Source organism: Arachis duranensis, chromosome 9, assembly GCF_000817695.3.
Source record: "Arachis duranensis cultivar V14167 chromosome 9, aradu.V14167.gnm2.J7QH, whole genome shotgun sequence".
Classification (NCBI taxonomy): domain Eukaryota; kingdom Viridiplantae; phylum Streptophyta; class Magnoliopsida; order Fabales; family Fabaceae; genus Arachis; species Arachis duranensis.
The window spans coordinates 116,180,244-116,194,641 of NC_029780.3; the positions used below are offsets into that span (position 1 = coordinate 116,180,244).

General features: G+C 32.4%; 1 protein-coding gene across 2 annotated transcripts; it reads right to left on the reverse strand.

Annotated features, from left to right (window-relative positions):
• Positions 1 to 10,911: 10,911 nt before the first annotated feature.
• On the reverse strand, positions 10,912 to 14,100 carry LOC107467854 (trihelix transcription factor DF1). Of its 2 annotated transcripts, XR_001587917.3 has the most exons (3): positions 13,765 to 14,100; positions 11,694 to 13,325; positions 10,912 to 11,586 (listed from the first exon to the last, which is right to left on the reverse strand). XR_001587917.3 is itself a non-coding variant. In XM_016087070.3 (2 exons), the coding sequence occupies exons 1-2, from the start codon at positions 13,989 to 13,991 to the stop codon at positions 11,744 to 11,746; spliced, it is 1,809 nt and encodes a 602-aa protein (XP_015942556.1). In that variant the 5' UTR covers positions 13,992 to 14,100; the 3' UTR covers positions 10,912 to 11,743. The 2 variants fall into 2 exon arrangements, 1 of the variants encoding a protein (XP_015942556.1); XM_016087070.3 differs by having other exon boundaries at positions 10,912 to 13,325.
• Positions 14,101 to 14,398: the final 298 nt, after the last annotated feature.

Here is a 14,398-nt window from a genome sequence, read left to right on the forward strand (position 1 = left end):
TATGGACATTATTATTATTATTATTATTATTATTATTATTATTGACAAGAGAAATAATAAGCCAATTACTTAGTCTTAATGCTGCGCATGAAATTTCTAGGCATGACGTATCTATGGCTAATTGGCTATATATATATTGTAGAGAAGAATTACTAACAAAACCCAACATACAGCCACGCACTTATTTATTACTGCAGCTACCAAAAATTAAGGGACAAAACATTATGGAGATAATTAAGAAATTAAATCAAACAAATTAATCATGTAAAGAAGAGTTTTAATTCACTCTAATCATATAAGTCTAGTTAATTACTACTGTAGTTGTGCGTGAAGCGTGAATAAGCTTATTAGTACTTAGTAGTAACGACATACTCTACAATTGAACTAATCTTTTGACTTTTGACCCCAATATAATGCTAAATCCTTAATTAATAATTATATATATGAATATATAAGGCCAAAATAACTGGGTTGAAGTGTTCGGAGGAGCATAAGGGAAAGTGGCCTTATCTTTTTTATCGCTTTATTCAATTCATCAAAGGGGTATATTAGTGAAACTTTTCATGTAAAAAGTGAATCCACTAACTTTGTCCAGAATCTAATAAAATAATCTAATCATTATTCCTGTTTTATTAATTCATTTCTTTAATTTTCTATTATATGACATAAATTACTTGTGAACATTAATTAAAAGAACACTTTAAATTATACCAAATAATAATTTCAAACCGAATTCGCCTCCCTATTAAATGTAGTGGGTGTGCCTTTCTTTTTTGTCTACTAATTAAAGAGATATAAGAAGGCTAGCTATTATATTTTTCTTAATTACTTTGTAAGTTTGAAATATAGGTTCATAGCAATACCTGTTCCCTGAATGCTACGTATGTTGGCATGTTTTCAACATTCAAAACATATACTATCTATATATTAAAGAATGTATAAATATATAGTTGAGAAGGTATATATATACACACATGAACGTGGCTACACTATGACTTAGATTAGATATATATAGCTACATAACTAGATTACTGTTGGTAAAAAGACATTAATTAGCTAGCAAGATTTGGTTTATTGTCATTAATAAATTTAATGGAGAGAGGGGTCACCAATCGATATATATATATATATACTACCTGCAGGACTACATATACTAAGCTATTAGTCCCTCTCCAATGTGCTATGATATTTAATTTGCATTGCATGCCTCTGTGTGCTTCATCAGGACCACAACAATATGATATATAAACTCTACTCATATTATTAATTCAAATGCATGCATGGTAGGGTAAGCTATATATATATAAACTAAACAAGACAAGTCATATCACTTCGATTTTGTTTGTAAATATCCACCATCTTTAAATTAATTAAATTGCAAACTAAGCAAAGGTCTTGATCTCTTCATAAGAATTATTGCTAATTTATTCTTGAAATGAAAAATTAGAATATTTTTTATGGGCTTCTAGCCTTTTATTGATTTGTGATTTTTTTTTCAAAAAAGATTAAATATTATATCATTAGAGACCTAATGATTTGTTTACTAGATATTAGTATAAGATCCTTCAATAACTAAGACATATCATTATAAATATATGTTCCAAGAAAAAAAACAGCAATCACATACATTTAATTCTTTAGAGGAGATATAAGACAATGTGCACGTTTTGGAGTACTAAATTCATATATAGGTGTATTGATTTGTGAGCAGGAAACCATTCATACAAAAATGTTTGACCAGTTTAAGATTTAGTTTAATATTATTTTGGTCAAATTAATTTGTCTAGTTTAATTTTGACAAAAATAATACGATTTAATTAATTATATGTATTAAATTTTAATTATTAAAATATATTTTTAAAAAAAATATTTTAAATATCTTTATCTGAATGACTCTCTCGTAAATATTCTTTGACGATTAAATTCATATATAATAGTCATGAGTTTTTCTTTATTTGTATTCCAAATCTCTAATAATATCCAACTTTGTATTTTTAATGTGTGACGCCAAAAAATATATTAAGAATATTTAAAATACAAGATAATGCTAGACATTTCTCACTCCTTTATCTATTTGGTATTAATAAGTTAAGCGGAAGCAAGTCATCAAATTTAATTAATTATTCAATTGGAGGGAAATAATGCTTATAAAATTAATTCATACTAAATAAAAATAGTGTAATGACATCAATAAAAAGTGGGGAATTTTAATCCTAAAAATAAATAAAGGACGAAATTCAATTCAATGAATTAATCTCAAAACATTGTATGTAGATGTTTTTAGACAGGAGGATATTAAAATAATAGAAATAAAATATCCTAAAGTCTAATCCACACATATTTCAGGTAATTAGACCAATATACTTGGCCAGTGCAAGAGCTTTGTCAAATTAAAGTGGCTCCAGAAATGATGGGTTCAATATCTTTTGAAAGAAATTAAAGTCAAGCACTAACTATTGATGTGTTGGCACTTGGGATGCATTAGTGTTATAGTCGTTTCGAAAATGATGCATATGATAGATAGATTAACTTTGATTTTAAAACATAAACAGATTATTAGCTTTTAAGGTATGATATATCATAAAGTTAAACCATCAATTCTTGACGGATGATGAGATTTTAATACAATTTTATGAGAAAACAATTGACTAAACAAATATTTATAAGCATGCGCGTGCCTTTGAGTTTGACATAATTAAATATAAATATTTACTTATTTCATAAATTGGACAAGATTAAAAGTAGAAGCATCAAAGCAAAAATCAGATGCTCTTTCACAGTCACTATACATGGTATTAATTTATACATAGTGGTCCAAATTGTTGTGTTGTAATATGCGCTCCAAAGGACCAAATTGAGGTTTGTCTTTTGGTTTATACAAAAATAATGTCTTGAAATAAATATGATCATTTGTATTATATTAAATGATTTAGTTAAATTATCTAATAATTTTTATATAAAAAATATTTACAAATGAGTAATCACTCTTGATTTATACTTTTGCATAAAAAAATGATAATCACTTTGCAAAACTAGACAAAAGACACATGTGTCCCTGTCATTAACTTTAGCGATCATTATTGGTCACTAAGTAATTCTTTACCAAAGGTCATATAAGATCGTTATTTTGTCAAATAATGGGTGTATTTCAAATCTTACCTTTAGGGGGTTGGGGGCAATAAAACTAATCAAGACTTTGGGATCATAAATGGGTTATAAGCTGAAGTAGCAAGGATAATGTTTAATAAAGTACTATATATATCTCATATCTGAAAACGACACATGTTGTTAAATTACTTTTATAATGATGAGATATATTTGTGACCAAGGTATGAAAGCAATAATCTCTCATTTGTTGACCCATGACTACTTAATCCTACTAAATAATTTTCTTTTAATTGATTTATTTAATTAAGTAGAGGTTTATTTATTATTCGCCTCCTCCAAAAAGAAAAATATACAAGGTTTATTCTCCAATTCAAGAGGGCAAGAACCTTTTATTATTATATGTTGAAGGGTATAATAATTTGGTAGAGGCATGGGAAGGGAAACTACAACGAACGAAGAAGGAATATGATGAGAGACTAACACCACAACCGAATAATAATAATAATAAGAGAAAGTATATATAGGACTCACGGTGGGGAGGGTGGTGGCGCAGTGACTCGGCCATTATTGAAGACGCGTGGCAAAGAGGACGATCGGTGCTGGTTTGAGGCTGCGGCAGCAACGATTTAGGCAAAAATGCGGTGTCGGGGAGGATATTGGGCAAAGGTGTATCGGGACAGCGGCAAAATAGAAAAGGAGAATGTAACTTCGTTGTGACGGTAACAGCGAGTGAATGCGGCGCTGAGAAATTTTGTGCTGGTAACAATGAACCGTGTCATAAGAGAGACGACAATAAGCATCATCACAGGAACTGTGACAGTGAAATAATTGTGGTAAAATTAAGATTTAGAATAAGTAAAAGTAAAAATAAGTAAAAATATTATTGTGTCTGCGAATATAATCTGTTATTAACATTGTTTATAACTCTTAATTTATTGTCTTTCTAAAAAAATTATAATAATAAATATCATTTTATGTGAATACGTGAAAAACTGATCCACTTCTAAATTCATTAATTAGGTAATAAACCCAATTAAGATAGTAACATTAATTTACTTATTAGTTCTTAATTCTATAATAACGAATTAATTATCATTGTAATTCATGAGGTAAATAATTGAATAAATAAAAAACCATTATTTTGTAGTGGAATTATTCATACGGGCCAAAAAGGATGGTAGTATTATTGTTTTATTGAAAGCATTTTTAAAAATTTTACTTAGTCAATTTTATTCAAGAAGTCGCCAAAGATCTAAAATATAGGAAAATTTTATTGCAAAATATTAATTATGTGTGTTCTACAATCTAAATATATGATCAAGATTTGTCTCCCATGAATTAAGGAAAGAATAAAATTGCTGAATAGAATTTTGGTGTATTTTTTTTTATTAGATGATAAAATTGTATTAAAATTTTTAGTTACTATATATATTTGCTGCCGTAGCAATCAGTTGAATAAGAGTTTTAAATTGTTGTTGTTTTATGAGATCGCAATTATAAAGGTGAACAACAATTAGTCAATTACATCAATGAGTTTTAGATTATTCTCATCCTCCACCGAATAATAAATGTAAAAATTTTCAATGACTTTAACACTAATTTTGTACCCTTCCTTTCACCACACGCAAGATCTTTTGCGGTGTCATTTAGCGCCACACAGAATTTATATTGATAACCATAACTTTGTTGTTGTTATTCCACAAATAAGAAGGTATTTTCCGTATCACAAAGGATCACCACCTTAAGAAACGGAATTTATTAATCTTTTTGATGTTGTAAATTGTCAGAGATTTTTTTAAACTTTGCCAATTTCACATTATCATCTTCATTGAGGGGTTGGTGTCGATTGTGGACTGGCACCTTCGGCCTCTTCAGCAATAATACAATCTCTTTGCACACATATCTTTTTGAGAATTTTCTTCCCTGATTCTCTATCAGGTTTTCTTTTTGCACTTATTATTCGATTCTGGTCAGCATTCTTTTTTGGAGTAGTTCTTTCATTTTTTCTACTACCCAATATTTCCTGTACCTTCTGTACCTCTTGATCCCCTATTAAAAGAGAGATCCTCCTCCTTAGTAATTTCTTGTAATGGTGAATAGAAGACATTCTCCTCCAGATTATGGACCTTAAGATCCTTTATTTTGAATTCAAATGAATTTTCATTAACTATGACTGCAACAATATCATTGTCGTCTAATTCTTTCAACGCCGATTCTTTCCAGTCATGTAACACCCGATTACACAGAACTTTACGCTTAAATCGTAAAGTAGAGGTGGCGAGGTATTACGACCTCTAAAAGAAAAATACGTACATAAATATAGTCGAAATAATTTCGTAACTGGGAGTCTTGAAGAAGAAGTTAAGTAAAAGTGAAAATAGAAAATTGTTTCACACTCGTATCGATAATCGTAAAATGGATAGGTGAGATCAAAAGAAGGCTAAAAATATAATATACAGATCAGAGCTCCAAAATACAGATATCAAACTCCACACTCAACCTGCGAAGCTAATGCCGGATAGAGTATATAATTATATATATACAATCCAAAATAAAACTCAAACTACAGAATAAACACCTGTTCTCCAAGTCAACCTCTAGGAGGAACATATATATGCTTACGACCTGCATTTGAAAACAACAACATATGTATGGAATGAGAACCGGAGGTTCTCAGCATGGTAATGGCGCCCACATATATAATATATAAGGTCCTAGAAAAGTCAGAGACGATCCTAGAACTCCGATACTTAGATTTAAATCTTAAAGTTTATAAATTGAAAGTCATAAACAAAGTAGGTTATCTAAGATTCTTATTTCTAATTCCTTTCTAACTTAAGCCCTAATTTTCGCCTTCCTCCAATCCTCCAAAATTCTGGTGCACAGACAAACAGTATAGATAAAACAAACACAAGTAGGATACAGATGTAGCAGGTAGCAAATATAGCAGATAAGCATAATAATCACATAGGCAAGCCCAATTAATTCACAATCAAACAAAACACACATATGCATATGATGTATGCCTGTCCTATGGCTGATGATGTCATTTATCGGTTATATAGACAACCCCGACATGTCCTGATAGCTAACCGTTGACAAAAAATCCTTCGTGGAGCAAGCAGGGCCACAACTCCCATTTGCTCTTACCCCCTCAAATCGGAACAAGTGGAATAACCACTACTACTGCTACTACCCAGGTGGGTGTTTATAAGCTCAACCTGGAGCAACGGGAACAGACCACAATCTTTACTACTGTCTAGGTATCTCAAACATTGACCCGGAACAAGCGGGACGAACCACAATCCTTGCTACTGTCCAGATATCACAAGCATACATTCATTCAATCTTAACCAAATAAACTATTCTTCCATCCAAATTAACCAATACAAAACTTTCCAAAATTCTCACAAAATTTCGGCACCACCACCCTTAAAACTTAGACTTTGCCACCCTTCTCGGGTCCTATCCAAACCAATCAATTATCCACAAATACATATATACATACATACACACATACACATATTCTCATCATCATTATTCACAATCATTAAATACATATATGCTCATAAATACATAAATACATAAATACATTATTCACAATCATATACATAAATACATATATGCTCATCATTATAATTCAATATCAGTCATTAATCATCAATCATTCTCATCATCATTATTCACAATCATTAATAATCATTCATCATGAATTTCAACCATCCACTCAATAATTTCCAACAACGAGTCACTAAACCTCAACCTTCCATATCATACAACTTATCCTATAGTTATCTAGCCTATATTTTCACGTAACATTATATATTATCTACGAGAAACTAAAATCATACATTGGCTGATTCATTTCTAAGCTCGGAATACCTAAAAAACCTCTCCTTTCACAAGCTCTAAACTTCTAAATGTCAATTTCTTAAACTTAATCACTCGAATTACGTCCCAAACCGCCAAATTGAACTCCAACTGGACAAGAGCACAATCTAATTCACACAATATCACTATAATCATCAAAAGGTTCACTAATTCAATGATTCACAAGGGTTCAATAGCTTCTTACCTTATCCACGGATCAATTGGACAAAACCCAATGATTATCCGTTGCTAGAGTTCATCTAAACTATCAAAATCATTCAATTCCTCAACACCCAAACTCTAAAATCACGAAATTAAGGAGAAAGAGAACTGGCTAAAAATGCAATTTTCTTACCACTTTAATCAAATAGAATTGAAGAGAATTCTGAGACAAACACGTGGTCGCTGACGGCTCATCAATCAGAACTCCGGATTGAAAGTTATGGACGATTGAAAACCGGAAGGGAGTGTTAGGAGTTTGTAACGTGATTCTCTCTTCTTTCAACGCTCCCTGGAGTGAAAATAAGGAGAAATGAAGCTCGCTGCTTAGTTTATAGGGTGGGTCTTGAGCCAATTTGGGTCCGATCCAATCGGTTCAGGTCGTTAGCCTATTTTTGGGATAAAATCTTTAGAATTAGTGTCAAAACTCATATTTTAATTATTTCTATTTCATTAAACTATACAATTTAATTTTCTAATTTTTTAAATAATAATTAATTTATTAGTTAATTATTTATTAATTTTGCGAGTTTTACAAGTCAGCTATACTCAACGTTCCTTGATCTCCTTTCAAATACCGTGCTCCTTCAACAACCAAATTTTTCTGTGATTCTAAATTTTTGTTTATTCGAAAGTTTTCTCCCTCATGTTGAGTTTAGAGAATCCTGTGAGTAGGCTCACAGGGGTCAGTCGTCTTGGAGGTGCAGTACCTCTAGCTGCAAAGTTGGATGCTTTTTTTTTTCCTTCCTATCCTCCATCCAATCTAATCAGTTTTGAGTTCTTCTTTGATTCGATTCTCCCTTTGCTTCCTATCCGCAATGTCCTCCAGTAGGCATTCACACTGTCATTTCTCATGTCCTAGGTAACCACCATACAAGAGTATATGCCTATTCTTTCATACCTAAATCTCACTTCCAAGCGTTTCCCATCTGGTCCTACTAGATTCATCTTGCTTCACAGAATTTGTGTTGCATCAATATTGACTTTGGTTTTCACAATTCGTCCTTTTCTTTCTCGCACATTGAAATAATTAACCTCTAACACCTCTACAAGTTGCTTGTTTATTTTTTGTCCAAGTTCTGGTATTTTGCATTATTTCAAAATAATCCAAATAGATACATGCGAATAATCTTTATCTTTTATTACTATTCTTTCCTTCCATCGCCTAGGATAAATAATAAAGTTTTTGGCACGTTTAATTTTAAGAGCATCTGTTTCTTTGTCAAAAAAGAATTGAAACGTGTTATCACCATGGTCTATAACTTTAAACCCCTCAGGTCTCTCCCATATTGCTCTTAGGGCTGCCTTCATTGTGCCAACTGAGAAGGTAGTGTTTGCCATTAGCCATCCTAGACTTCTTCCACGATTTTTCAATCTTACTCTGATATGGTTTGAGTCAAACTGCAGGTCCTCACAATCCTCCTCCTCAAAGTCATCATGTCGTCTTTCATCAATCCTCCACCTCTCCGTCATATAAACGTATACACCTTGTAGCCGCAGCACAAGAACAGATCACCAATAAAAAAATAGAATTTGCTCTTTTAGACAAATTCTAGTAGAACACAGTTTACTCTTCTAGAAAAATTCTACTATAATACCTTTTGGAGAACATGCAGGTTAAAGAAAGACTTGATAGAAATTTGATCTTAGTTGCTTTGCAAAATGTATTTTCACAAACATCTTTAATGCACCTAGATGATTTGAGTTCAGACCATAGGCCTTTACTTTTTTTCTTAGGTGATGAACAACCTAAAAAGAAGCGCAGGTTTTGTTTCCAAGAGAGATGGTATTCGAATGAAGAGGTTACTAGTATTGTTGATGAGGTGTGGAAAGAACTTATGACGGGTTCGGCTATGTTCATTCTATTTCAGAAACTCAAACGGTGCAGGCATAGAATAGTAGAATGAAAAAAATCATGTTTTTAATACAAGAGTGGTAGCTGAGATCAGTCGAAACATCATTGAAAAAAAAAATCAGATTGATAAAGTGAGCAAGATTGAAATTGAGCAATTAGAGAAGTCGCTAGTAGAGAATCAAGAGGACAGTATTGACGGAAAAAATTCCGAATTTAGTGGCCTCAATAAGATATCAGAGCACACGGTTCTTCAGCATTTGTTCATATTAAATTCAAAGATGTTATGGATAATTTAAAATAAAAAATTTATGTCTTCATAAACAGAAATTTATTCAGATCCATTACAGATTTAAAAATTAAAAGAGCAGTATTCTTAATTTCAGTTAAAATAATTTCGAATGACGATAAATTTTTTGTCTATCAATATTTTTGAGAAATTATTAATACAGATGTTAGAGCAACAATTAAAAATTATTTTTTTTCAAAAATACTCAGAAACTTTAATCACACACAAATCTACCTAATCTCGAAGGTGAATAATATATACCTCCTCTATGATTTTGTTTATTTGTTACTTATTCATTATGTATTATTAAGGTGATGTACATTTTCAATCTCTCCCGGCGTGCAATAATGAAGATATTGATATGGAGAATCCCAATGAACGTACATATATATTTGGAGTACAAAAGTCAAGACGATTAACATATAGAATATAGGGTAAAAGGGTAAAGTATTATTAGTTTTTAATGTTTTAATTTAATTATTAATATTTTAAATATTTTATTTTTATTTTAAAAATTTTAAATAAATTTAATATTATTTTATTATTAAATTTCATACGAATAATTAATAGAATAATTGACGTAGATATTAATAACATTATTATTAAGCGATTTATTTAAAAAAATAACTAAATTTTTTTTGTTTCATTTTTTTCATTGATCTCTTTCTTGTAAAAGAATTACAAATTCTATCGATTAATCATCAACCCTTTAAAATTAAAAAAAAATTTACATTAATAATTATTGGTAGATCAATTTACTTATATAATGAAATTAAATATTATTGATTTTTTAATATGTTAATTGTTCGTATCAAATATAACTGTGAGATAATATTAAATATGTTTAAAATTTTTTTAAATTAAAATAAAAATTTAAAATTTTTTGAAAATAAAAAATACTTAAAATATTAAATATTAAAGTAGAACTTAATCAAAATATTAAAAATTAAAATAATATTTTATCCCGTAAAATATTATAATACAATGGCTTTATTTGGAGAACGTATGAGTCATAAGATTCCTCTTTGTGGAACCTGAGCAGAGTGGCTCTACTCGCTAAGTTGTCATGTTCTACCAAGTAGTTAACATTAAGAAATAAGGGAAGGGGAAGCTAGCTAGGGTTGTTATGCTGACACCATGTTTTCTAATAAAAATAATTTATTCAATTTTTCACTGGACTTAACCTTCTTAGTTTTTACACATATATATAGTACAGCGTTTTTTTTTAAATGAGAGAGCTGAGCCTTCTCTTTTTTTTTTCCCTAATGTAAACATTAAAATAATGCAATTTGTGTAGAATAATAATATGCCTTTAATGGACACCTGACCCAGCTAAAGCCGGATTTTAATATGGACTATTTGTTTATGTTGTCATCAGTAAAACATTTCCTTTTAGCAAAAAGATAAAAATAAAAATTAGTGTCCATTTACATACTAAAAATTATTCAAATGGACACCAAACTTTTGTATGAAAAAATTAAAATTGGTTTTCCTTTCAACTAACTAAACATTTTTTAACCTGAAAATAATATTATTCATCCATCATTTTACATGAGTAGTGGAGACATCCATGCATCTTCTCAAGTCTTCCAACTAAGTTCATAAAGTCAATGATGGGAGAAATTAACAAGATTATTTAAGAAATTAATAATGTCCTCCTCCACTCCACTATTTAACAATTCCACACACCCAACTAACAATAATTAGGAACTTCCAAGAACATAAAACATGAAAGTACTACTTACAGGGTGGTTCTGTGGTATCTAGCTCCACCCATTTTCAACAATAAATTAAAATAAAAAAAAGAAAGAAGAAGAAAGAAAATTACAGGACTTGGCATGTGCCTTGTTATTATTTTATTTTATCCTACATGGACCCCCTTGTTTCTCTCTCTTTCTTTTTGTGTGATCTTGAATTTACACTTTACAAATAAATAATAAATAATATAATATAAGCCTAAAAAACATACATGTAGTCTCTTCCCCACTATAGGTGCTTTGCTGGCCCATGTGAACTGTTTTGTTTTTGTTTTAAATCTCTGATCTGAGTTTCATGGCGGCTCCGGAATCTGACCCACAAAACCAATGATCTCCTTTTGAGATGGCCCATTATTCATCACATAAAAGTCTGTCAGATAGGTACCTTGTGCACCCTCACATTGCAAAGAACAAGACACATACCTCTCATAATTGAAACAAATAATTCTTCTTTTTTTGCTTCATGCCATTGTGCCTTTTATCACAAACTTCTGTGATGATAATATTGAGAACAAGTGAAAAGAAAATAATATTAATAATAATAATAATAATAATAGAATTTTGTTTTTGAAAGAAAAAAAAAGAAGAAGTAAAATACATAAACTCTCTTCCATGATTCCATCCAATCAGAAACTTCCTTATCTTGTCTCATTCAACCGCGTCCACTGAAGAAAGTTTATTTGTCGCAATCTCATAACGGTTACCTCCTTCATCTTCCACACTATCTCCATCACCATCATCATCGTCATCTACTACTTCATCATCATCATCATCCTCCTCTTCTTCTTCATGATCATATTCTCTCTCTCTCTTTCTAGATTCATCATCTTCATGGCATGCATTATTACTCTTATCCACATCCTTATCCTGCTGCTGCTGAGGGGGAGGCCTCCATTGCTGCTCGGGTTGCACCATCAACGGCTCCATCATCATCTCATTGGTCTTATTCGTGATGTGAAAGGAGAAAGTGTTGGTGTTGTGGCCTTTGCTTTTTTCTCTGTAGAGAGCATCGAGTTCATGAAAATAGGGACAAGTCTTGCTATCTTCTCGCCTTTGCTTCTTGCTCTCTTTCACTTTCTTGAAGTACTTGTTGATGTTCTCCCACTTCTCCTTGCACCTCTTGGCGCTTCTGTTGTACCCTAGCCTCTGCATCCCCGCTGATATGTCCTCCCATAACGGAGCTTTTGGTCCATTCTCCTGATACTTCGGTTCCATGCTCGTTCTAAGCCTTATCAAAGCATGTACTTCAGCTTTTGGCCACCTTGATGATGAAGGACTCGTCAATGGACACGGACTACTGTCACCGTTAGTCAATGCTGGAGGTTGTAATTGTTTTTGCGGTTGTGGTTGCGGTTGCGGCTGTGGTTGTGGTGGTGGTTGTACTTGTACCGGTGTTGGTGTTGGTGTCGGTGTCGGTGTTGGTTGTTGGAAGAAATTGGCTCCAAAGGAAACTGTGATTGGAGGTTGTGGTGGTGGAGTTTGTTGTTGGCCGGATAACTTTTGCAAGAATGCGATAACGGCGGCGTCTTTTGCGGCGGCGGTTGATCGTTCTTGAACGAGAATGTCGTGCTCTCTATTGATCCTAGTCATCTCTTGCATCCTCCATGCATCTTGCTGAGCAACTTGCTCCCTCTCCCTCTTGTCTATGGCTTCCAAGAATCTCTTCTGCATCTCCTCCTGCTTCGCCAACACCTGCCTAGTCAGCCTCCTGAAGTACTCCTTCCATTTCCTCTTATTCCTGTACTTCTCCTCCAAGTCCTCGTCAGAGGCCGTGGAGGAAGAAGTCGAGGTAGAAGAGAAAAGGTTGTTCATTATAGGCAAAGAATGTTGCACACGACTATCAGTATTATTGATATTATTAATATTTTGTTGTGACGATGGATTATTAGGGTTGGTAACGACAGTTGTGGTGGTGGTTGGTGGTGGTGTAGGGTTTGTGGATGGAACAGTGGTGGTGGTGGTGGTGGCGTCACTAGAACTTGTTGGTAATAATGGGAGTGTGTTTGTTGGCAAAGTGGGTGGCGGTTGTGGCTTTGGTGTAGGGTTGTATGAGAGAGTGAATTGATGATTCTCAAGAGCTTGCAATTGGTCAAAGAATTTGTAGGTTTTGGTTTTGCCTTCGGATTTTCCACTTCGATTCTCTTTCGTTCTCTTGTGGTACTTATAAACGTTCTCAAATTTCTCTTTACACTTCTTTGCGCTTCGATGATATCCAAGTTCTCCTAGTTTCCTAATGTATAGTGAGATAAAGAAAGAAAGAGACTACAAACTGTTAAAAATAGAAACAAAAATATTCACGTAAAGTAAAATTTTTCGTTTTTTATATGTACTGCCCGGACCGTACGAAATTAGAAAGAAAAAAAAATAAAGAAAGAAAGTGATGATGATGATGATATATTCATATCGGAAAGGACGAATTCCAGGAAAGAAAAGAAGACAAATTAAAACTCAACAAGACTCGAGCAAATTCCGCAACTGACACAGAATAATATGTAATGATTCAATTGATTTCTTTCAACTATGGATCCGAGACATGACATGCATATTATTATTCTTATCCTAAAAGGACTTGATAACTTGATCACTTAATTAACTGATTTTGAAAGAGAGGAAAAGAAAAGAAGCATGAATGAATGATGAAGAAGGTAGGGTGTATAGTGTATACATACCTTGAAACTTCTTCCCAGAGTGGACCCTTGAGACTTGAATCTCGAAACACAGAATCCATATCCGACCTTATCTTCAAGAGAGCCAAAGTTTCTTGCCGGGGCCACCGGTTTCCACCACCAAAGTTCATCTTCTCACCCTCATCGCCACCAATGGCCTCGCCGCCGCCCTCCGCCGCCGCGGCCTCCCCGGTGGAGGTTTCCAACACAGTAGGGTCTCCTAGCTGCATGTAGCTATAGATATAGAAAGCTACAGAAGAAGAAGATGATGTATGTCCCTACCCTCAGGAATGAAAGCAATTACAGCCTGAGAAAAAAAAAAGGGAATATATCAGAAAACAAGGGGAATAGTATACTCATCAAAGGGTTTTTATTATGCGCATGGAGATGCTTTCAGGGGTGAAAATATATTTTTTTATTTTTAGGTGGGATCTCTCTGTCAATTTCGTGATATATAAAAGAAAATGGAGAAATAAATAAATAAATTATATTATGCTGCTTTAGTTTAATTAATTTGCTTTGGCTTGTATTTATTATCATTATTGTTGTTCTTCTTATTATTTTAACCCTTATGATTATATATTAGAGGGTTTATGGAATCTTGCAGTAATGATATAAACCTTTTTGAAAAGAAAAA